General features: G+C 43.7%; 1 protein-coding gene across 2 annotated transcripts in view; it reads right to left on the bottom strand.

Annotated features, from left to right (window-relative positions):
* LOC138642353 (collagen alpha-2(VI) chain-like) overlaps window positions 1-25,936 on the bottom strand; it is a 668,325-nt gene that overhangs the window by 256,407 nt on the left and 385,982 nt on the right. For both annotated transcript variants that reach the window (XM_069730466.1, XM_069730467.1), the window contains one exon: window positions 9,761-9,796. In XM_069730466.1, the coding sequence (XP_069586567.1) occupies window positions 9,761-9,796 (36 nt within the window). The remainder of the gene's footprint in view (window positions 1-9,760; window positions 9,797-25,936) is intronic.

Raw genomic sequence — 25,936 nt, 5'->3', positions numbered from 1 at the left:
GATACATTCTTGTGTGTATTACATGCGTTTTTGATATGATTCAGCTATGGAAATGCATTAAAAACACGTGTGTTTTTTACTTATCGATTTTCCGCACCTAATGCAAATCTTTACCCCAAAGACTCACTGTATTTGCAGGAGAAATTGACATGTTGCAGATTTGAAACGCGTATCAAAAAGTCAGTTTACGCTGAGTTAAAAAAAAAATAAAATTGCACAGTGGGCATGAGATTTCCATAAATCTCCACTGGAACCATAAGGGTATGTGCACATGTTGCAGATTTGTCTGTGGATCAGCAGCAGGTTTCCATTCGGTTTACAGTACCATGTAAACCTATGGAAAACAAAATCTGCAGTGTGCATGATTCAGAAAATTCTGTGCGGAAACGCTGCGGTTTATTTTCCGCAGCATGTCAATTCTTTGTGCGGATTCCTCAATAGGAAACTGCAGGTATTAGGCTACTTTCACACTAGTCCGTCGGTACGGACCATTGCAAACCGTCGGCCCGACGTACCGACGGACAGTGTGATTGATTAGCACAACGTGGGCAGTTTTACAATGCATCCGCTGCTCCATTGTAATGTCCGGGGAGGAGGGAGCGGAGTTCCGGCTGCGCATCCGTGGTCGGAAATGGCGGACTCGACGCACAAAAAAACATTACATGTAACGTATTTTTGTGCCGACGGTGCGCCAAAGCATGACACATCCATCGCTCCACGGATGCGACGTGTGGCCATACATCGCAATGCGTCAGTAATACAAGTATATGGAGAAAAAACGTTTTCACCAAAACGACGCATTGCGACGTCAGTCACACGACGCTAGTATGAAAGTAGCCTTAAAACCCAGGTGAAATCTGCACAAAAAACACTGAAAATCCGCAGGTAATCTGCAGGTAAAATGCAGTGCGTTTTACCTGCGGATTTTTCCAAAACTGAGCGGAAAAATCCACACAGAAATCCGAAACATGTGCACATACCCTAAGGCCAGTCTCAGACGTCCAGATAATTCCGGTACCGGAATCAGTGTGGCACAGGTGCGGCAGCTGTGTGGAGACATCACGGGAGCTGGGTGAGTATTTCTCTGCAAGCGGGTGGGCGCACAGGGGGTGGGATGCAGGAGATGACCCCCAAACTTTATTTTTAACAAAAAAAACTTGATTTTTCATCCCTTCTCTCCAGCATGCAGCGCTGCAGGGAGAATAGATTAATGCTGTCTTCAGCACCACACGCATGGGGGACAGCGTTTACTGAAGCGCTGTCTCTCCTGCGGGCTAGACGTGCACACGGAGGAGAGTGCACACTGTTCTCCGTGTGCACGTGTGCGGGACGCTTTGCGGACCGTGCTGCCGGAGAAAAACGGTTATGTCTCCGTGTTTTCAACACGGACACATGGTCCGTGAATACACGGAGACGTGTGCATAAACCCATTCATTTGAATTGGTCTACGTGTGTCAGTGTCTGACCGTGTGAAATCGGCCTAAGACTGTGAGCCCACAATGAGATTTTGGTGTGTTTTTGTCACTGTGTATTTTTGCAGAGTCAAAAACACAGCATGTTATAGTTCTAGCAGAGTGAATGGCATTTATAACACTATACGAAATAAAAACATGATTGTAGGAAATTCATATTTGGTTATGTTGATGGAAAAACAAAAAGTTATGGCTCCGCTAATGACCTTAGGTTAGCATCCCCTCAATAATCAGAACCTCCCATTCCCGTCTCCAAGACTTTACACGTGCTGTGCCGATTTTTTGTAATGCACTACCTAGGTTAATACGATTAATCCCCAATCCCCACAGTTTTAACCCCTTCATGACCTTGGGATTTTTCATTTTTCCGTGTTCGTTTTTCACTCCTCTCCTTCCCAGAGCCATAACTTTTTTATTTTTCCGTCAATTTGGCCATGTGAGGGCTTATTTTTTGCGGGACGAGTTGTACTTTTGAACGACATCATTGGTTTTAGCATGTCGTGTACTAGAAAACGGGAAAAAATTTCCAAGTGCGGTGAAATTGCAAAAAAAGTGCAATCCCACACTTGTTTTTTCTTTGGCTTTTTTGCTAGGTTCACTAAATGCTAAAAATGACCTGCCATTATGATTCTCCAGGTCAGTACGAGTTCATAGACACCTAACATGACTAGGTTATTTTTTACCTAAGTGGTGAAAAAAATTCCAAACTTTGCTAAAAAAAAAAAAAGAAGCGTAGCGTCTCCATTTTTCATGATCTGGGGTCGGTTGAGGGGTTATTTTTTGCGTGCGAGATGACGTTTTTAATGATAGCATTTTGGTGCAGATATGTTCTTTTGATCACCCGTTATTGCATTTTAATGCAATGTCGCGGCGACCAAAAAAACGTAATTCTGGCGCTTCAAATTTTTTTCTCGCTACTCTGTTTTGCGATCAGGTTAATGCTTTTTTTTAGTTGATAGATCGGGCGATTCTGAGCGCGGCGATACCAAATATGCATAGATTTGATATTTTTTTATTGATTTATTTTGATTGGGGCGAAAGGGGGGTGATTTAAACTTTTATATTTTTTTTATTTTTTTCACATTTTTTTTTTAACTTTTTTTTTTAACTTTTGCCATGCTTCAATAGCCTCCATGGGAGGCTAGAAGCAGGCACAACGCGATCGCCTCTGCTACATAGCAGCGATCTGCTGTTCGCTGCTATGTAGCTGAAAATCAGGTGTGCTGTGAGCGCCGACCACAGGGTGGCGCTCACAGTTGCCGGCGATCAGTAACCATAGCGTTCTCAAGGACCTCTATGGTTACAATTCTGAAGCATCGCCGACCCCCGATCATGTGACGGGGGTCGGCGATGATGCCATTTCCGGCCGCCCGGCCGGAAGCGGTAGTTAAATGCCGCTGTCTGCGTTTGACAGCGGCATTTAACTAGTTAATAGGCGCGGGCAGATCGCGATTCTGCTTGCGCCTATTATGGGCACATGTCAGCTGTTCAAAACAACTGACATGTCCCGGCTTTGATGCGGGCTCACCGCCGGAGCCCGCATCAAAGCAGGGGATCTGACCTCGGACGTACTATCCCGTCCGAGGTCAGAAAGGGGTTAAGCGCGCCCTAAAAACTCATTTGTTCAGATTGGCCTGCTGCCTCAATGCATTAACCTAACTATCCCTGTGTGGCCCATTCAAAAAAAAAAACATAATCCGGTTCCTCGCAACATGTTCTCATACACTTTATGCAGTTAATAGCCCTCTGTGTCTGTACTGTTACATACTTAGGCAGTTAACTGGTTCATGCAGCTTTACATGAACACCTGAGCCTTAGGCTATGTGCACACGTTCAGGATTTCTCGCAGAAAATTCCGGACATTTTCTGCAAGAAATCCGCAAGAAAACCGCATGCGTTTTTGCCGCGGTTTTGCCGCGTTTTTGCATTTTTGGAAAATCCGCAAAAAAAAACGGAAAATTAATGAACATACTGCGTTTTTTGCCACGATGCGTTTTTTTTCACGGAAAAAAACGCATCATGTGCACAAAACATGCGGAATTCATTCTAAATGATGGGATGCATTGTTTTTGCGGTTTTATAGTGTTTTTATCAGGAAAAAACGCGAAAAAAACGCAACGTGTGCCCACAGCCTTACACTATGGCTGGTCCGAATAACTAAAGCAATTGTTACCATCCACCTCTCGTGTCTCCCCTTTTCCTCATAGTTTGTAAGCTTGCGGAATATGTTGTTTGTAAAGCGCTGCGGAATATGTTGGCGCTATATAAATAAAATTATTATTATTATTATTATGACTCTTGGAATACGCGAGAAAAGGCAAAAGGGCAAAAACTAAAAACTCACTGGGTGGAACTTTTATCTGTTTTAGCATGTTAAACTGGCCACATCATGGAATAGTGGCTGCAGAGCTGAATGAAACCTTGTATTTTTTCTATTTCTATATTGCCACTTTGTTTGTTCTATGTCAAACATCTTACTGATATGTTGTACTATAGAAAAAAACAAGATTGTACACATAAAACATATTAATGTATAGGCCTAAATTAATCTGCATCGCAAACTAGAATATTGTCACCATGAAAATTTAATGGCTCAGGATTTTGCTGGTAAAGCTGAAGGATTTCAAAGTCATGTTTTTATTGTCCTTTTGGGGAGCACTTTGGTTACGAAAATAAGATTTTATTGTCAGGAGGACGAAAACTGCATGTTTTCTAGGTGAAAATGTTCATGGAAATATTCCTTCTTGGGAGTTTTTAGAGGACTTTTCAGTTTTCTGCAACATTTTTGAAGAGTTTTGAACTACTATGAAAGCATTTTTTTTTATTAGACAGCTCCTGGTTCGGAAAGTATGCTATCAGGAGCCACTTGCCAAAGAAATTACATGTACTAAGTTTTTTTCCACCAGGCATTTTAAAAACCTGAAGCAGAATAAAAAGAAAACAATTACAGGCTGATTTACAATATGAAATGAATAGTTTATTGTTCTTTGGGCGACTTCAGGAATTCAGCATAGTATACCAGGGGTGGGGAACCTTTTTCCTGCTGGGGGCCATTTGGAAATTTCTACCATTATTCGGAGGCCACACGAAAATGATCACATTGAAAATTACCCTGGTATATTTAGTCAACAATTAATTATGGTAACTCACCCTTAGGGCCCCTTTCCACTTGTGAGGAAAACGGACGAGTGCAATCCGATAAAAAATCGGATTGCACTCGGACCAATGTTAATCAAGGACAATGAGGACAACCAGCAGAGGGCGCCTCTTATGAACTCGAGCCTGGGAGCTTTCTAGGAAAGTTCCCACGATCTAGGAACAGCCAGCAGAGGGCGCCTCACCGCAAATGAAGCTAAATATAGGTCATTGACCTATATTTAGCTTCATTCGCCGGGGTTTTGCAGAAATGAGCATCCTGCATTAGCGGAGCTCGTGTCTGCAAAATATTTTAACCCCTTCAGATGGATCTACATCGTTGGACGTACCAGATCCTCGGAAGGTATGTATATTGTTGGTTTATTATTTTTTTTTTTGTTACAGATCGAGGGTCTTCAGTGAGTGGATTGAGAGTAGAATAAATTAATACAACAACCTTTGTGATTTTTTCAATAAATTAATTTTTAATAATGTGTGTGTGCGTTTTTTTTTAACCCTTTACTAGTATTGGATTAATAATGGATAGGTGTCATAATTGACGCCTCTCCATTATTAATTAGGCTTAATGTCACCTTACAATAGCAAGGTGGCATTAACCCTTCATTACCCCATATCCCACCGCTACACGGGAATGGGAAGAGAGTGGCCAAGTGCCAGAATAGGCGCATCTTCAAGATGTGCCTGTTCTGGGGTGGCTGGGGGCAGATGTTTTTAGCCAGGGGGGGGGCCATAACCATGGACCCTCTCCAGGCTATTAATATCTGCCCTCAGTCACTGGCTTTACTACTCTGGCGGAGAAAATTGTGCGGGAGCCCACGCCAATTTTTTCCGTCATTTAACCCCTTATTTTACTAGCTAGAACGGCCAAATTTTGCATATATACACTACTAACATTAGTAGTGTGGAATATGCAAAAAAAATGGTGATATGAGATGGTTTACTGTATGTAAACCAGGTCTCATATCATGTCGGGTTTGTGAAGGAGATAGGAAAAGCCGGTAATTGAATTACCAGCTTTAAAGCTATCTCGCGCTGGAAGAAATATAAATATATATATATAGGTGTCTCCTTGACATATATATATATGTATATATACCTATTCTATGTGTATATATCTACTCTAATCTAACCTGTCAGTGTGATTTTACTGTACTCTGCGCTGAATTGCCGGCTTTTCTAAGGAGACCCGTGCGTAAAAATCGGACAGCAATACGGATGTCATACGGATGTTGCGATAAAAAAATCGCATCACACTCGCATGACACTCGCATGGCACTCGCAGACGTTACATCAGTTTTTTCGGTCCGTAAACCGGACCGTTTATTCTCACACAAATGGAAAGGGGCCCTTAATGTGATGGCTGGAGCTGCTTCTCTTTGGTGCAGCTGTGATGTTAGGTGATCATGTTGCTTCTCACAGCTGCTTTTCCAGGTTTGTGAGAGAGTCAACTTTTTATCATAATAAGTTTTGTAAATCATATACATCACATAGGAAATGCTGGGACTACTGTATATACATCACATAGGAGACGATGGGAATGCTGTATATACACCACATGGGAGACACTGTGACTGCTGTATATCCAACACATAGGAGACGTTGAGACTGATGTTTCTATCTCTCATAGAGGACGCTGAGACAGCTGTATATAAATTACATAGGAGACGCTGGGATTGCTGTACATACATAACATAGGAAACATTGAGACTGCTGTATATACATCACATAGGAGACCCAGGGACTGTTGTATATACATCACACAGGAGACGCTGGGACTGCTGTATATACATCACATAGGAGGTTCTGTTGACTATACATCCCAATGGCTGGAGGTTCCCCACCCCTGGTGTATACAGTGGTCAAAAAGACAAATGCTAATAAACTGCTCCATCATCTCTGTAGGGAGTCCAGCAGTGTATAACAGCCAGGACCCTGCTTTGCAATGATGTTCTAAGGCCGGTGTAACACTAGTGTATGGCATCCGTTGCAAGAGCATCGGATGCGATATGCTAATGACCATCAGCTCCTGCTCTGCTGCGAGTGGGAGCCGACTGTCATGCTACTGTGGTCCGATCCTCTCGCACAGAGAGAATCGGAGCACAGCTGCGGAGGAGGCGGAGAAAATAATCTCTCCATCTCCTCCACTGCCAGCATCGGCGTATATCGAACTGCACTTGGATGATATCCGAGTGATGTGCTTTGTGTCACTCGCACCCATAGAATTATATGGGTGCGAGTGAGCCGAGACTCGGCCGAGTCTCGGTGCCAATAGCAGCATGCTGCGATGATTGTTCTCGCATGCCAATTCGACATGAGAAAATCATTGCAGATGTGATCTTTCCCATAAATTAACACTGGTCTGAGTGCAATGCGATGTTTTCTCACATAGCACTCGTCTGCATTCTAAGCTAATGTGACCCCAGCCTAAAATGTAGTTACATAGTAATATGTAGACTGCCCCAATGTCTAAAGCCAATGCATGGTCCTGAAGTTCAGTGGCATAATTTAAAGCCCCAATGCAAAAGCTATAGCCGGTCCCCAATATATTTCAAATCTACACTGTGTGCAGAATTATGTATTTTGATCACATGATACTTTTTTTACATGTTGTCCTACTCCAAGCTGTTCAGGCTTGAGAGCCAACTACCAATTAAGTAAATCAGGTGATGTGCATCTCTGTAATGGGGAGGGGTGTTGTCTATTGACATCAAAACCCAATAGGTGTGCTTAATTATTAGGCAACTTCCTTTCCTTTGGCAAAATGGGTCAGAAGAGAGATTTGACGGGCTCTGAAAAGTCCAAAATTATGAAATGTCTTCCTGAGGGATGCATGTAGAAAAGCCGCGGAGACACCATCACGTGTTTCTCAACGCAAGCAATAAATAGCCAGGTCTTTCACCGGGAAGGAACAACCACGGGAAGGGCAGCATCCAAAAAGGAAAACCACCTATGCCAAAACATGGTATCCATCCACAGACAGCTGTTTCGGGGTATTTGCCCCTCATCAGTGTGGAGTAGGAAACTGGCTATTAGGAGCAGTGCCTAGTAAAAGGACTATAAACATAAGGATGAATGACCTCGGGGAGATCAAAACATCCAACACCACGGAGACACCATCACGTGTTTCTCAACGCAGTGATCCAGAACACTGCTCCCATCCCTTATGGGAAATATGCAAATGCATGTAGAAAAGCCGCGGAGACATCATCATGTGTTTCTCAATGCAAGCAATAAATAGCCAGGTCTTTCACCGGGAAGGAACAACCATGGGAAGGGCAGCATCCAAAAAGGAAAACCACCTATGCCAAAACATGGTATCCATCCACAGACAGCTGTTTAGGGGTATTTGCCCCTCATCAGTGTGGAGTAGGAAACTGGCTATTACGAGCAGTGCCTAGTAAAAGGACTATAACCATAAGGATGAATGACCTCGGGGAGATCAAAACATCCAACACCACGGAGACACCATCACGTGTTTCTCAATGCAGTGATCCAGAACACTGCTCCCATCCCTTATGGGAAATATGCAAATGCATGTAGAAAAGCTGCGGAGACACCATCACATGTTTCTCAACGCAAGCAATAAATAGCCAGATCTTTCACCGGGAAGGAACAATCACGGGAAGGGAGCAGTGTTCTGGATCACTGCGTTGAGAAACACGTGACGGTGTCTCCGCGGTGTTGGATGTTTTGATCTCCCCGAGGTCATTCATCCTTATGTTCCTGAGGGATGCAGCAGTCTTGAAATTGCTAAACTTTTGAAGCGTGATCACCGAACAATCAAGCGTTTCATGGCAAATAGCCAACAGGGTCTCAAGAAGCATGTTGGGCAAAAAAGGTGCAAAATAACTGTCCATGAATTGAAGAAAATCAAGCGTGAAGCTGCCAAGATGCCATTTGCCACCAGTTTTGCCATATTTCAGAGCTGCAACATTACTGGAGTATCAAAAATCACAAGGTGTGCAATACTCAGGGACATGGCCAAGGTAAAGAAGGCTGAAAAACGACCACCTTTGAATGAGAAAAAACGTCAAGACTGGGCCAAGAAATATCTTAAGACTGACTTTTCAAAGGTTTTATGGACTGATGAAATGAGAGTGACTCTTCATGGGCCAGAGGCTTGATCAGTAAAGGGCAGAGAGCTCCACTCTGACTCAGACGCCAGCAAGGTGGAGGTGGGGTACTGGTATGGGCTGGTATCATCAAAGATGAACTTGTGGGACCTTTTCGGGTTGAGGATGGAGTGAAGCTCAACTCCCAGACCTACTGCCAGTTTCTGGAAGACAACTTCTTCAAGCAGTGGTACAGGAAGAAGTCGGTATCGTTCAGGAAAAACTTGATTTTCATGCAGGACAATGTTCCATCACATGCCTCCAACTCCTCCACAGCGTGGCTGGCCAGTAAAGGTCTCAAAGAAGAAAAAATATGACATGGCCCCCTTGTTCACCTGATCTGAACCCCATAGAGAACCTGTGGTCCCTCATAAAATGTGAGATCTACAGGGAGGGAAAACAGTACACCTCTCGGAACAGTGTCTGGGAGGTTGTGGTGGCTGCTGCACGCAATGTTGATTGTAAACAGATCAAGCAACTGACAATCTATGGATGGAAGACTGTTGAGTGTCATCATAAAGAAAGGTGGCTATATTGGTCACTAATTATTGGGGGTTTTGTTTTTGCATGTCAGAAATATTTATTTCGAAATTTTGTGTAGTTATATTGGTTTACCTGGTGAAAATAAACAAGTGAGCTAGGAATATATTTGGTTTTTAGTAAGTTGCCTAATAATTCTGCACAGTAATAGTTACCTGCACAAACAGATATCCTCCTAAGATAGCCAAATCTAAATAAAGCCCACTCCAAAAATATTAAGCTTTAATATTTAAGTGTTTTGGGTTGATTGAGAACATAGTTGTTGATCAATAATAAAAATAATCCTCTAAAATACAACTTGCCTAATAATTTTGCACACAGTGTATATTCGTAATGGTCTTTTTATATAGGCGAAAGAGACCTTTTGGGCCTTCTAATCTCCAAGGCTTGGGAGCTATTGCAACCCATGCCCATATTATGGTTGCGCCTCTGCTGAAGCTGTTAAAAATGTTGCTGCATATAGAGGAAATAAGTACATACCTGGTCACTTGGAACTCCACCACTTCCAACCTTTCCCTGAAGAAAACAGAAAAGTCAGTAATATAAAATTTGCAAACAATATTCTAAGATAAATTACTTGAGCAAGAAATAATGGAATACAGAAAACAAATGTTTACTTGCATATTAACTCCTTAGTGACAGAGGCAATATTGGCCTTTGTGGCTAAACCTCATTTTTTAAATTTGACATGTGTCACTTTAGTTGTAATAACTCTGGCATGCTTACACATATCCCATTGATGCTATGAATAATTTTTTTCATTGAACATTGTACTTTATGACAGTGGTAAGTTTAACCCTGCTGTTCTGTTCGGTCTGGGGAGACCTATTTTGAACTTTGGTATTTTTTGGGGTGTTCAAGATGCGGTTCTGAAACTTGTGGTTGATTGACTTAAATGAGGATGGGTCGGTCGGCCACGGGTTTCAGAGCCGCATCTTGAATATTTTAAAGAATATTGAAGTTCAAAGTCGGTCATTTTTGACCAACAGAACAGCAGGGTTAAATAGATATGTTTTAAGTTTATTTATTAAGATATCTGAAATTTGATGAAAATTTTGAAAAATTAGGAATTTTAAGACTTTGAATGTTGTTACCCCTAATTTAGTCATACCACAGAAAAAATATATACATAACATTTACCATATGAATACGAATAACCATAATGGTGCTTGTGACTACCCTGCTAACTCTCCTGCAGGTAATCTGACCAATCCACTTGTCGCTAAAATTGGAATAAAATATGAAGTTGAGAATCTGTGCTTAGAAGGAGGGTTGGGATTATCTGTTTCATCTGACAGGGTTTCCAGAGAATAGGTTAGTACCCTTATAGTGCCTTCATGTGCCTTCAACAGAATATATAATTAATTTTGCAGTGTTTTCTGATTGCGGTAACATGCCATACACTACTGTTTCAGCACATGACAGAACTTGTAAGGGAATGAACACTATTGGAAATTTGGAATGCAGGTCTTGCTGCAATGTCTACCATTGGAGGAAGGCGAACTCACATGGTCCTAGACTAGTGGGCGCTGTATCAGAAAGTTCACTTTCCAACCTAAGTGACTCATCTGAGTGGTACACTTCTTCTATGCTGACACGCTCTGGACCAAGAAATAAAAGAACAAGACATGTTAACTTTCATCCATATAAACGGATGCAAACTAGATCACCTGAACGTAAAAAGAACAACAATCAGGTAATCAGTCTTAGCTCTCATATACTTACTGAGATGGATTTGGCTTTGTTGGGTAGGGATCTTACCTTCTCCCCTAAATCAAGGTTCGATACATTTACGGCAATCAAGGATTTACATCTGTTTGCCAGGACCTTGATCTTTAAGAGACATTTTTTCGATCCTCACTTGCAAACTTTGTTTCCCACAGAAGAGGAACAACTAGCGTTGCAAGATTTGGAGGACCTGGCTTTGGAGCACAGATTTGGAGAGGGAGGTAAGATCCTACCATCCATAAGAGTAAAATCTAAAAAATGTCCTCCCCTATCTACGTGTACAGCGATTGATCTATTTGTACAGGTTGTCACAAGAGAATTTATGAACATCCCTAGAGGTGTGGGGAGGGACAATCTAACTAGGATTGAGCGCAATAGATTGGAGGTCTTGCAGGAGCTTCCGGATGTAGTGCTGAAGCCAGCCGATAAAGGGGGCAACATTGTTATATGGCCAAAATCCTCTTATGAGAAAGAGGCTTTTAGACAGTTGGATAATAAGACATGTTGATAGTCTCCACATTGGGTCTGAAACTATGCTAGTGACTGGCGACGTAGAATCCCTTTATACCAACATTAAGCATGAGGATGGCTTAGCCGCCACAAAATTTTTCTTGGATATGTCCAATCTACCAATGGGGATCATCCACCTGATTATTGAACTCCTCCAATTTTCCCTCACACATAATTTTTTTATTTTCAAGGGGTCCTTATTCCTACAGCTCCAGGGCACTGCCATGGGTGCTTTTTGTTGCCCCGGCTATTCCAACTTGTTCCTGGGGCTGTGGGAGAGGGACCTCCCCCTGTCAGATCGGGGTTTGTCGATGGACCGCATTCCTTTCTGGGTGCGGTACATCGATGACATTTTTCTGATCTGGCAGGGGAACTCTATAAAACTTGTTAAGTTTATGGATGTGATCAATTCCAATGACAAAAATATCCACATCACTTATCATTGTGATGTGGATAAAATCGATTTCCTTGATGTTAAGGTGTGGAGGGATCCGGATGATACGCTACAGACCACCATTTTTAGGAAGGAGACATCATCTAACATGTGGCTACATGCCTCCTCGGCTCACCCTAAGCCTCTGATTAATTCCATTCCTATCAGACAATTTCTGCGTCTTCGCACAGGACCTTGCTGTGAGTGTTGTGAATTCTGTTATCGAACTCCCTCCTGTGGTCATGAATGGTACTTCGGTGAGTTCTGTCCATGGACTCCCTCTGGTGGCTGTGAGTGGAGCTGCTGGTTCTGAGGTTCCTTCCACAGGTGACCTAGTTTATTCTTAGGCTGGCTGCTCTATTTAACTCCACTCTGATCATTACTCCATGCCAGCTGTCAATGTTCTTGTACTGGTTCAGTTCGCTCTTGGATCTTTCTGGTGACCTGTCTACTCCAGCAGAAGCTAAGTCCCTGCTAGTTATTTATTTGTTCATTGTTTCCTTGTCCAGCTTGCTATCATGATTTTGCCTTGCTAGCTGGAAGCTCTGGGATGCAGAGTGGCACCTCCGCACCGTGAGTCGGTGCGGAGGTCTTTTTGCACACTCTGCGTGGTCTTTTTGTAGTTTTTTGTGCTGACCGCAAAGATACCTTTCCTATCCTCAGTGTTAGGGTTGGCGGAACGCACCAAATATATAATTTATTAAATGGAATTGGTGCGTTAGCAACCCGGGATCCACCATGCAGGAAAGCACCTGCTGCTAAATAATGGCGGCTCTATATGGCGGTATATACCAACTCTGTTAGCTTCACAGAGTAACCGCAAGAGGAAAGCTCTGTGCCCTGTTAGACTTTCACAGAGGCACAGGCCAACTACCCAGATGTGAGTGGTCATGCATGCATACAAAACTCCTCGCCGGAGATGCCAGCATTCTAGGGGCTTATTTCAGCCGGGTCCCTGAACACATTTAAACACAATCTCCTCGCCGGAGGTGCCAGCATTCTAGGGGCTTATTTCAGCCGGGTCCCTGAACACATTCAAACACATGACCACATTGGCGCAAAGCATATAGCTTAAGACGATACTAGCGCATGGCCGTGCGGTCATGCGCAGTTTATATAGTTGCAGCACAGGAAGCTGCTACTGAAGTTTTTGCCCTTTCAGGACCTTCCAGAAGGACCAATGGAAAGTGCTGCAGTACCTGAGCATGTTTTGCCCTTTCAGGACCTTCCAGAAGGACCAATGGAATGTACTGCAGCACCTGAGCATGTGACCGAACATGTGGCCCTCGACCTCCAATGGGAGACCCTGCCCTGGGCATGCTCAGTGTGAGTAAACAAGTACTTAGTCCCAGAGAGGCTCGCTCGCCGCAGATCAGTGCAGGGTACCATAGGAAAGCCAGAAAAGGCAGTAGTGACCCTATGCACCGAATCAGCCCCAGCGAGACGCTGGGAGCGACGTCTCCGCTGAGCAGAGCCCACTGTGGCCGATACCGAATGGGAGACCGCAGCAGACACGGATCGATATTCCCCCTGTGCAGCAGAGGAAACTCGACTCCTAACACTCAGTCTGTTTAGTAAGTCTGGCCTCCCTTTGCTGAAACCTGTTTCATTTCTGTGTTTGTGACTTTCATCTTAACTCACAGTCAATATATTTGGGGGGCTGCCTTTTTCTTTGGGGAATTTCTCTGAGGCAAGGTAGGCTGTATTTTCTATCTCTAGGGCTAGTTAGCTCTTAGGCTGTGAAGAGGCGTCTAGGCAGAGTTAGGTACGCTCCACGGCTATTTCTAGTTGTGTGATAGGATTAGGGCTTGCGGTCAGCAGAGCTCCCACTTCCCAGAGCTTGTCCTGTGTGAGTTTAACCATCAGGTCGTTCCGGGTGCTCCTAACCACCAGGTCCATAACAGTACAGCTGGCCCAAAGTATTAATGCATCTCAATAGAGGAATAAGAGAAGTTCTGAGACCATTTTTTTTTTCTCTGCAGTGTGTTTTGTCTTTCTTTTCCCCTTAACCTCTGGGTGGTTCAGGACACAGGTGTAGATATGGACATTCAAGGTCTGTCCTCTTGTGTGGATCATCTCACTGCAAGGGTACAAAACATTCAAGATTTTGTGGTTCAGAATCCGATGTTAGAGCCTAGAATTCCAATTCCTGATTTGTTTTCTGGGGATAGATCTAAGTTCCTGAATTTCAAAAATAATTGTAAACTGTTTCTAGCTTTGAAACCCCGCTCCTCTGGTGACCCCGTTCAACAAGTAAAAATCATTATTTCTTTGTTGCGTGGTGACCCTCAAGACTGGGCATTTTCCCTTGCGCCAGGAGATCCTGCATTGCGTGATGTAGATGCGTTTTTTTCTGGCGCTTGGATTGCTTTATGATTAACCAAATTCAGTGGATCAGGTAGAGAAAATCTTGCTGGCTTTGTGTCAGGGTCAGGATGAAGCGGAGGTGTATTGTCAGAAGTTTAGAAAGTGGTCTGTGCTTACTCAGTGGAATGAGTGTGCCCTGGCGGCAATTTTCAGAAAGGGTCTTTCTGAAGCCCTTAAGGATGTCATGGTGGGATTTCCCACGCCTGCTGGTCTGAATGAGTCTATGTTCTTGGCCATTCAGATCGATCGGCGCTTGCGTGAGCGCAAAGCTGTGCACCATTTGGTGGTATTCTCTGAGCATAGGCCTGAGCCTATGCAATGTGATAGGACTTTGACCAGAGCTGAACGGCAAGAACACAGACGTCGGAGTGGGCTGTGTTTTTACTGTGGTGATTCCACTCATGCTATCTCCGATTGTCCTAAGCGCACTAAGCGGTTCACTAGGTCTGCCACCATTGGTACGGTACAGTCTAAATTTCTTTTGTCCGTTACTCTGATTTGCTCTTTGTCGTCCTATTCTGTTATGGCATTTGTGGATTCAGGCGCTGCCCTGAATACGATAGACTTGGAGTTTGCCAGGCGCTGTGTTTTTTTCTTGGAGCCCTTGCAGTATCCTATTCCATTGAGAGGAATTGATGCTACGTCTTTGCCCAAGAATAAGCCTCAGTACTGGACTCAATTGACCATGTGCATGGCTCCTGCACATCAGCAGGATATTCGCTTTTTGGTGTTGCATAATCTGCATGATGTGGTCGTTTTGGGGTTGCCATGGCTACAGGTTCATAATCCAGTATTGGATTGGAAATCTATGTCTGTGTCTGGCTGGGGTTGTCAGGGGGTACATGGTGATGTTCCATTGCTGTCATTTTCGCCTTCCACTCCTTCTGAAGTCCCTGAGTTTTTGTCAGATTACCGGGATGTATTTGATGAGCCCAAATCCAGTGCCCTACCTCCTCATAGGGATTGTGATTGTGCTATTAATTTGATTCCTGGTAGTAAGTTTCCTAAGGGCCGACGGTTTAATTTATCTGTGCCAGAGCATGCCACTATGCGGAGTTATATAAAGGAATCCTTGGAGAAGGGTCATATTCGCCCGTCGTCATCACCGTTGGGAGCAGGGTTCTTTTTTGTGGCCAAGAAGGATGGTTCTTTGAGACCTTGTATTGATTACCGCCTTCTTAATAAGATCACAGTCAAATTTCAGTACCCTTTGCCGCTGCTGTCTGATTTGTTTGCTCGGATTAAGGGGGCTAGTTGGTTCACCAAGATAGATCTTCGAGGGGCGTATAATCTTGTGCGAATTAAACAGGGCGATGAATGGAAAACAGAATTTAATATGCCCGAGGGCCATTTTGAGTACCTGGTTATGCCATTCGGGCTTTCTAATGCTCCATCTGTGTTTCAGTCCTTTATGCATGACATCTTCCAAAAGTACCTGGATAGATTCATGATTGTATATTTGGATGATATTTTGGTCTTTTCGGATGATTGGGAGTCTCATGTGAAGCAGGTCAGAATGGTGTTCCAGGTCCTTTGTGCGAATTCCTTGTTTGTGAAGGGGTCAAAATGTCTCTTTGGAGTTCAGAAGGTTTCATTTTTGGGTTTCATTTTTTCTCCTTCTACTATCGAGATGGACCCTGTTAAAGTTCAGGCCATTTACGATTGAACTCAGCCGACATCTGTGAAGAGCCTGCAGAAGTTCCTGGGCTTTGCTAATTTTTACCGTCGCTTCATCACTAATTTTTCTAGTGTTGCTAAACCGTTGACTGATTTGACCAAGAAAGGTGCTGATGTGGTCAATTGGTCCTCTGCGGCTGTAGAGGCTTTTCAGGAGTTGAAGTGTCGTTCTTCTTCTGCCCCTGTGTTGTGCCAGCCAGATGTTTCGCTCCCGTTTCAGGTCGAGGTTGATGCTTCTGAGATTGGAGCAGGGGCTGTTTTGTCGCAAAGAAGTTCTGATGGCTCGGTGATGAAACCATGTGCCTTCTTTTCTAGAAAATTCTCGCCTGCTGAGCGCAATTATGATGTTGGCAATCGAGAGTTGTTGGCCATGAAGTGGGCATTCGAGGAGTGGCGACATTGGCTTGAAGGAGCCATGCATCGCGTGGTGGTCTTGACGGATGACAAGAATTTGACTTATCTCGAGTCTGCCAAACGGTTGAATCCTAGACAGGCTCGATGGTCGCTGTTTTTCTCCCGTTTTGATTTTGTGGTTTCGTACCTTCCGGGCTCTAAGAATGTGAAGGCTGATGCCCTGTCAAGTTTTGTGCCTGACTCTCCGGGTGTTCCTGAGCCGGCGGGTATTCTCAAAGAGGGGGTAATTTTGTCTGCCATCTCCCCTGATTTGCGGCGGGTGCTGCAGAAGTTTCAGGCTGATAGACCTGACCGTTGTCCAGCGGAGAAACTGTTTGTCCCTGATAGATGGACTAGTAGAGTTATCTCTGAGGTTCATTGTTCGGTGTTGGCTGGTCATCCTGGAATCTTTGGTACCAGAGATTTGGTGGCTAGATCCTTTTGGTGGCCTTCTTTGTCACGGGATGTGCGTTCTTTTGTGCAGTCCTGTGGGACTTGTGCTCGGGCTAAGCCCTGCTGTTCTCGTGCCAGTGGGTTGCTTTTGCCCTTGCCGGTCCCGAAGAGGCCCTGGACGCTTATTTCCATGGATTTTATTTCAGATCTTCCTGTCTCTCAAAGGATGTCGGTCATTTGGGTGGTTTGTGATCGCTTCTCTAAGATGGACTATTTGGTACCCTTGTCTAAATTGCCTTCCTCCTCTGATTTGGTGCCATTGTTTTTCCAGCACGTGGTTCGTTTGCATGGCATTCCGGAGAACATCGTCTTGAACAGAGGTTCCCAGTTTGTTTCGAGGTTTTGGCGGTCATTTTGTGCTAAGATGGGCATTGATTTGTCTTTTTCTTCAGCTTTCCATCCTCAAACAAATGGCCAAACCGAACGAACTAATCAGACTTTGGAAACATATCTGAGATGCTTTGTTTCTGCTGATCAGGATGATTGGGTGTCCTTCTTGCCTTTGGCTGAGTTCGCCCTTAATAATCGGGCCAGCTCGGCTACTTTGGTTTCGCCTTTTTTCTGTAATTCTGGTTTCCATCCTCGTTTCTCTTCAGGGCAGGTTGAGCCTTCGGACTGTCCTGGTGTGGATACTGTGGTGGACAGGTTGCAGCAGATTTGGACTCATGTGGTGGACAATTTGACATTGTCCCAGGAGAAGGCTCAACGTTTCGCTAACTGCCGGCGCTGTGTTGGTCCCCGACTTCGTGTTGGGGATTTGGTTTGGTTGTCGTCTCGTTATGTTCCTATGAAGGTTTCCTCTCCTAAGTTTAAGCCTCGTTTCATTGGTCCGTATAAGATTTCTGAAGTTCTCAATCCTGTGTCATTTCGTTTGGCCCTTCCAGCTTCTTTTGCCATCCATAATGTGTTCCATAGGTCGTTGTTGCGGAGATACGTGGCGCCTATGGTTCCCTCCATTGACCCTCCTGCCCCGGTGTTGGTCGAGAGGGAGTTGGAGTATGTGGTGGAGAAGATTTTGGATTCTCGTATTTCGAGACGGAAACTCCAGTACCTGGTCAAGTGGAAGGGTTATGGTCAGGAAGATAATTCCTGGGTTGTTGCCTCTGATTTTCATGCTGCCGATCTGGTTCATGCCTTTTATTTGGCTCGTCCTGATCGGCCTGGGGGTTCTGGTGAGGGTTCGGTGACCCCTCCTCAAGGGGGGGGTACTGTTGTGAATTCTGTTATCAAACTCCCTCCTGTGGTCATGAATGGTACTTCGGCGAGTTCTGTCCATGGACTCCCTCTGGTGGCTGTGAGTGGAGCTGCTGGTACTGAGGTTCCTTCCACAGGTGACCTAGTTTATTCTTAGGCTGGCTGCTCTATTTAACTCCACTCTGATCGTTACTCCATGCCAGCTGTCAATGTTCTTGTACTGGTTCAGTTCGCTCTTGGATCTTTCTGGTGACCTGTCTACTCCAGCAGAAGCTAAGTCCCTGCTAGTTATTTATTTGTTCATTGTTTTCTTGTCCAGCTTGCTATCATGATTTTGCCTTGCTAGCTGGAAGCTCTGGGATGCAGAGTGGCACCTCCGCACCGTGAGTCGGTGCGGAGGTCTTTTTGCACACTCTGCGTGGTCTTTTTGTAGTTTTTTGTGCTGACCGCAAAGATACCTTTCCTATCCTCAGTCTGTTTAGTAAGTCTGGCCTCCCTTTGCTGAAACCTGTTTCATTTCTGTGTTTGTGACTTTCATCTTAACTCACAGTCAATATATGTGGGGGGCTGCCTTTTCCTTTGGGGAATTTCTCTGAGGCAAGGTAGGCTGTATTTTCTATCTCTAGGGCTAGTTAGCTCTTAGGCTGTGAAGAGGCGTCTAGGCAGAGTTAGGTACGCTCCACGGCTATTTCTAGTTGTGTGATAGGATTAGGGGTTGCGGTCAGCAGAGCTCCCACTTCCCAGAGCTTGTCCTGTGTGAGTTTAACCATCAGGTCGTTCCGGGTGCTCCTAACCACCAGGTCCATAACATGTGAGGTTTTGAGAAAGAGGGTAAAGTAGGCGTACAATAAAAAGAGCTTACAATAGAGCGAGATATGCTACACACCAATCCCTACTGTATAAGAATAAAACCCCAAAGATAAACCAAAAAATAAGGTTCATTACTATCATGCCCAGTTTGCACGAATGCGAGGTTGTCTCCAGAGAGCATGGCCTTTCCTCCCGACTGACCCTATTCTGAACCAATTTCTGCCTGCCGCACCCAGTGTTACTGTTAGACGCTCAAGAAATCTTAGAGACCATCTTGTACATAGCCACTACCAATGTGAATCTAAATCTACTTTTTTGGATAGTGGACGTCCTGTGTGTGGCTGTGTTCCTTGTGGCCGGTGCGTCGCCTGCCCTATTATTGAACACACTTCGACATTTTTCAATTCTGCAGGCACGAAGGTATATGATATTAGGAAACACATCTCATGTACTTCTCGTTATGTGGTCTATTTCGCTGTTTGTCCCTGCAACTTGATTTATATTGGGATGACCACTCGCTAAATAAAAGTGTGTGCACGTGAGCACATATTGGGGATACAGGCGGCGGCCAGCCATGATGACATAGCCACGCTCAGGACACTACCACAACATTTTAAATTACATCATGGATGTGACAGCTCTTTTTTGAGAATCAGGGGAATTAACATGATCAATCCTGGGATTCGTGGTGGTGGCTTGAGTCAAAAACTAGCACGGTGTGAGACAAGATGGATCTGGGCGTTAGATACTGTTCAGCCTAAAGGGTTAAACGAAACAATTAGTTTCGTTCCATTTTTGTGATAAAATCTACTCTCTCTGGGTGTTTTTTCCACTGTATATGTGTCCACGTTGGCGTTTTTCATTGTTTTTAACTTTTGTTTTAATATTTTATTCAGTTATCATCCATCTTTCACCCGCCTATCTTTGAGATGTTTGCCTGGGTCATTGAAGACACACTAGTTATTTTGCTCTATGGAAAGAACTTCGTTATGATTGAAGCTTTACCTATCTATATGTTTGCATTTATCCACAAGTTGCATAATAATAAGCTTTTGGACTCTAATTGTCAACTAGATGTTATATTGTTGAATAATATTGTATTATATGTGGATAATTGTTATTACAAAGTCCTAACTAGTTTGTTGTCCTACACTGAGTTTGTAATAGGTGTGTACCTTAACTGTGCAAGTTTTGCTTCCTGTGCCTATCATCTTGATCTGTGCGCCCAATTGTTCTGTTCCATTACAAGTACATACACTGTTTAGATGTGGGGTAGCTGTTGCTCTCTCCATCTTCCACTCCATTCATTTACCGCTAGCACGCATGCACGCCGCGGCTCCCGGCCCGCTGGCCGGCTACCGGCGTCTCCCTTCGCCGTGGTGATTGGGACTCCTCCCTCTCTCCTGGCGTCAGACGTCGGCGCCGCTCAGCGCCCTGGGTTGCCTCGGTGACGTACGCGTCATCACCTGCAGACTTGATGTGACGTGGATATCTGGCTGCTGCGGCTATATCACCTTACCATGTGTATATGCAGCCGCTGTGATTGACTGTTGTTGATTGGATGCGAATAACACATGGAGACTTGGTGTGTGGTGATTGGTGGATGATTCCTTTTTAAACATGCACTTCCCCTTCTCACTTTACCCCTTGAAAAAGGCTATCATGCTGAAACGCGCGTTGGGGTGGGTGATCGTTTGGTCCAGCCTGCTCAGGTAATTATGCATATTAGAATACTATCCATGTTATGGTGTCAATAGATGTATGACTTTTTGCCGTATATTTTGCTCTGCATGGCTGGATTCAGCATTACATATTGTTCAAATCATCATCAACATTTGGGCTGTGTCTCATTTTGGGATCGTGTTATTTACATATTGGTTCTTATATATTCACCCATATGTGTGCACCCCTGCCGTTTCTACGTGCACATTGTGGCCTGAGTCCATTTTCCCCTGGCTTGTTAAATGTCCTTTTATATTTAAATATAGTTTTTTGTAATTTTTCAAAGAATGTGATGTTGGGTGTTTTTGATCGCTATCTTTTCAGGTGTTTTTGCAGTAGTTTGTGGGAACCATTTGTCCCTGTGGTACTGGAATAGCAGAAACCCCGCCACAACTGATCACAATATGGAAACTGCACCGCTCAATGAATTCATCAAGGGGTGTTGTGAGAATTTTGAAAACAGGATGATTTTATAACACTGGATCGTAAAAATAAAAAAAATTACGTTTTAGCCAAAATTTCTCATTTTCACAAGGGGTAATAGGAAATAAATAAACTCCATAATTTCTCTTAACCCCTTAAGCCCCAAGGGTGGTTTGCACGTTAGTGACCGGGCCAATTTTTACAATTCTGACCACTGTCCCTTTATGAGGTTATAACTCTGGAACGCTTCAATGGATCTTGGCAATTCTGACAATGTTTTCTCATGACATATAGTATTTCATGACAGTGGTAAAATTTCTTCGATATAACTTGTGTTTACTTGTAAAAAAATTGAAATTTGGCGAAAATTTGGAAAATGTTGCAATATTCCAAATTTTTATGCCCTTAAATCACAGAGATATGTCATGTAAAATAATTAATAAATAACATTTCCCACATGTCTACTTTACATCAGCACAATTTTGGAACCAAAAATTTTTTTTGTTAGGGAGTTATAAGGGTTAAAATTTGACCAGCAATTTTTCATTTTTACAACACCAATATCACATCTGAAGTCATTATGAGGGGGTCTATATGATAGAAAATAACCAAGTGTGATGCCATTCTAAAAACTGCACCCCTCAAGGTGCTCAAAACCACATTCAAGAAGTTTATTAACCCTTCAGGTGTTTTACAGGAATTTTTGGAATGTTTAAAAAAAATTAACATTTAACTTTTTTTCATAAAAAATTTACTTCAGCTCTAATTTGTTTTATTTTCCCAATAGTAAGAGAAGAAATTGGACCCCAAAAGTTGTTGTCCCATTTGTTCGGAGTATGTTGATACCCCACATGTGGTGGTGAACCACTGTTTGGGCGCATGGCAGAGCTCGGAAGGGAAGGAGCGCCGTTTGACTTTTCAATGCAAAATTGACTGGAATTGAGATGGGACGCCATGTTGCGTTTAGAGAGCCTCTGATGAGCCTAAACATTGAAACCCCCCCACAAGTGACACCATTTTGGAAAGTAGACCCCCTAAGAAACTTATCTAGATGTGTGGTGAGTACTTTAACCCACCAAGTGCTTCAGAGAAGTTTATAATGCAGAGCCGTAAAAATAAAAAATCATATTTTTTCACAAATATGATATTTTTGCCCCCAATTTTGTATTTTCCCAAGGGTAAGAGAAGAAATTGGACCCCAAAAGTTGTTGTGCCATTTGTTCTGAGTACGCCGATACCCCAGATGTGGGGGTAAACCACTGTTTGGGCGCATAGCAGAGCTCGGAAGGGAAGGAGCGCTGTTTGACTTTTCAATGCAAAATTGACTGGAATTGAGATGGGACACCATGTCATGTTGGAGAACCCCTGATGAGCCTAAACATTGAAACCCCCCACAAGTGACACCATTTTGGAAAGTAGACCCCTAAGAAACTTATCTAGTTGTGTTTTGACAGCTTTGAACCCCCAAGTGTTTCACTACAGTTTATAATGCAGAGCCGTGAAAATAAAAGTTATTTTTTTTCACAAAAATTATATTTTAGCCCCCAGTTTTGTTTTTTCCCAAAGGCAGCAGGAGAAATTCGACCCCAAAAGTTGTTATCTAATTTGTCCTGAGTACGCTGATACCTCATATGTGGGGGGAACCACCGTTTGTGCGCATGGCAGAGCTCGGAAGGGAAGGAGCACCATTTGAAATGCAGACTTAGATGGATTGGTCTGCAGGCATCACGTTGCATTTGCAGAGTCTCTGATGCACCTAAACAGTAGAAACCCCCCACAAGTGACACCAATTTGGAAACTAGACCCCCATGGAACTTATCTAGATGTGTTTTGACAGCTTTGAACCCCCTAGTGTTTCACTACAGTTTATAACGCAGAGTCGTGAAAATAAAAATTTTTTTTTTTCCCACAAAAATGTTTTTTTTTTAGCCCCCCCAAATTTTTATTTTCCCAAGGGTAACAAGAGAAATTGGACCCCAATAGTATTTGTCCTGAGTATGCTGATACCCCATATGTTAGGGTAAGCCCCTGTTTGGGCGCACGGGAGAGCTCAGAAGGGAAGGACCACTGTTTTACTTTTTCAATGCAGAATTGGCTGCAATTGAGATTGGACGCCATGTCGCGTTTGGAGAGCCCTGATGTGCCTAAACAGAGGAAACCCCCAATTCTAACTGAAACCCTAACCCCAACACACCCCTAACCCTAATCTCAACCATAACCCTAACCACACCCCTAACCCTGACACACCCCTAACCCTAATCCCAACCGTAAATGTAATCCAAACCCTAACCCTAACTTTAGCCCCAACCCTAACTTTAGCCCCAACCCTAACCCTAACTTTAGCCCAACCCTAACTTTAGCCCCAACCTTAACCCTAGCCCCAACCCTAGCCCCAACCCTAACCCTAGCCCTAACTAAGGGGGTGATGAAGTGGGGTTTGATTTACTTTTATAGCGTGTTTTCTAGCATATTTTTATGATTGGCAGCCGTCACACACTAAAAGACACTTTTTATTGCAAAAAATTTTTTTTGTGTTACCACATTTTGAGACCTATAATTTTTCCATATTTTGGTCCACAGAGTCATGTGAGGTCTTTTTTTTTGCGGGACGAGTTGACATTTTTATTGGTAACATTTTCGGGCATGTGCCATTTTCTGATAGCTTTTAATTCCGATTTTTGTGAGGCAGAATGACCAAAAACCAGCTATTCATGAATTTCTTTTGGGGGAGGCGTTTATACCGTTCCGCGTTTGGTAAAATGGATAAAGCAGTTTTATACTTCTGGTCAGGACGTTTACAGCGATACCTTACTTATATCTTTTTTCATGTTTTGGCGCTTTTTATACGATAAAAACTATTTTATAGAAAAAATAACTTTTTTATTTTTTTGCTGAAGATGCTGTATGGCAGCTCATTTTTACGGGACAAGATGACGTTTTCATGGTTATTTATATTTGTCTTTTTGATCGCGTGGTATTCCACTTTGTGTTCGGCGGTATGATAATAAAGCATCGTTTTTTGCCTGTTTCTTTTTTTTATGGTGTTCAGTGAAAGGGGTTAACTAGTGGGACAGTTTTATGGGTCGGGTCGTTACGGACGCGGCGATACTAAATATGTGTACTTTTATTGTTTTTTTTTTTATTTAGAAAAATAAATGTATTTATGGAAACAATATATTTTTTTTTCTTTATTTAGAAATTTTTTAATTTTTTTTTTTTTACACATCTAAAAAAATTTTTTTTACTTTGTCCCAGGGGGGACATCACTGTATAGTGACAGATCGCTGATCTGACACTTTGCAGAGCACTGTGTCAGATCAGCGATCTGGCGTGCCCTGCTCCTTGCTTACCAGCGCCTGCTCTGGACCCGGAAGTAGTCTCTGCAGGACCCGGAAGTAGCCCCGCAGACATTTTGGATCCGGGGGTCTGCAGGGAGGAGACGCTCGGTACAAGGTGAGCACATCGCCTTGTACAGATCGTCTCAGGGAAGCACGCAGGGAGCTCCCTCTCTGCGGGATGCTTCCCTATGTCCCCGGAACACTGCGATCATGTTTGATCGCGGTATGCCGGGGGTTAATGTGCCGGGAGCGGTCCGTGACCGCTCCTGGCACATAGTGCCGGATGTCAGCTGCGATAGTCAGCTAACACCCGGCCGCGATCGGAGGCGCTCCCCCCGTGAGCGCGGCCGATTGCATATGACGTACTATCCTGTCACTGGGAATTAATTCCCAGGTCACCTTGATGGGATAGTACGTCATATGGGATTAAGGGGTTAAACAAAGCAATACCACACATGTTGGTTAAAATTACTGTTTGAGAAAACTATTTGACTTTTGGAGCATAGATTTTGCTGGAACAGTTTGAAGGTGTCACGATTCACGGGGAGGATACCCTTTAGATCCCCACCACTCACACCAATTTGTCATGACATTGAGGGATTAACTGCCTGCTTTCACTGTCTCCCACAGCGACGTGAGAAAACAGTTTAGTAGACTAGTTATTGGCAAAGCAACTGGGCCTGATGGCCTCAGTCCACGTGTCCTCAGAGCGTGTGCAAACCAACTGTGTACTGTCTTCCAGCACCTGTTTAACTGGAGCCTTCAATCACAGGTTGTACCTGTACTGTGGAAGACCACCTGCCTGGTGCCGATTCCGAAGACCACTTTTCTAACTTCCCTACAAGACTATTGTCCAGTGGCCTTAACATCACATGCTATAAAGTCCTTGGAGAGAATAATACTTGCCTACTTGTGTCCGAGGGTGAGGGCTTTTACTGACCCCCTACAGTTTGTGTACCAGCAGAGATTGGGGGTGGATGATGTTGTAGTGTCTCTGCTACATACAGTACATTCATTCTTGGACAATGATGGAACTGCAGTGTGCACCATGTTCTTTGACTTCTCAAGTGCTTTCAATACCTTACAGCTTATCTTACTAGGTAATAATCTGACTGATATGGCAGTGGATGAGGGGATGGTGAACTGGATAAGCGACTACCTGACAGACAGGTCGCAGTTTGTAAGGATGGGGGAGGTGGTATCTGGCAGTGTATGGAGCAGTGTTGGAGCCCCTCAGGGTACAGTGCTGTCGCCCTTCCTCTTCACATTGTGTACAGCTGACTTTCCATATAAATCAGATTTTTGTTACCTCCAAAAATTCTCAACTGTCTAGAACTAAATGTAAAGAAAACCAAGGAGTTTGTGGTGAGTTATAGAAGGAAAAAGGAGGATTAGTTACCGATCAATATTGCTGGCCAGGAGGTTGAGATTGTTGAGAGCTACAAATATTTGGGGGGTTAACCTTGACGGTAAACTTGACTGGAGGTGTCATACAGAAAAGGTTTATAAGAAGGGAATGAGCAGACTGTACTTTCTTCGGAAGCTCAGGTCAGTCAATGTGGACAGTAAAGGTACCTTCACACATAACGATATTGTTAACGATATCGT

This window comes from Ranitomeya imitator, chromosome 6 (genome assembly GCF_032444005.1).
Source record: "Ranitomeya imitator isolate aRanImi1 chromosome 6, aRanImi1.pri, whole genome shotgun sequence".
Classification (NCBI taxonomy): domain Eukaryota; kingdom Metazoa; phylum Chordata; class Amphibia; order Anura; family Dendrobatidae; genus Ranitomeya; species Ranitomeya imitator.
Note: the sequence above shows the minus strand (reverse complement) of the source record. Positions and strands in the feature narration are given on the sequence as shown.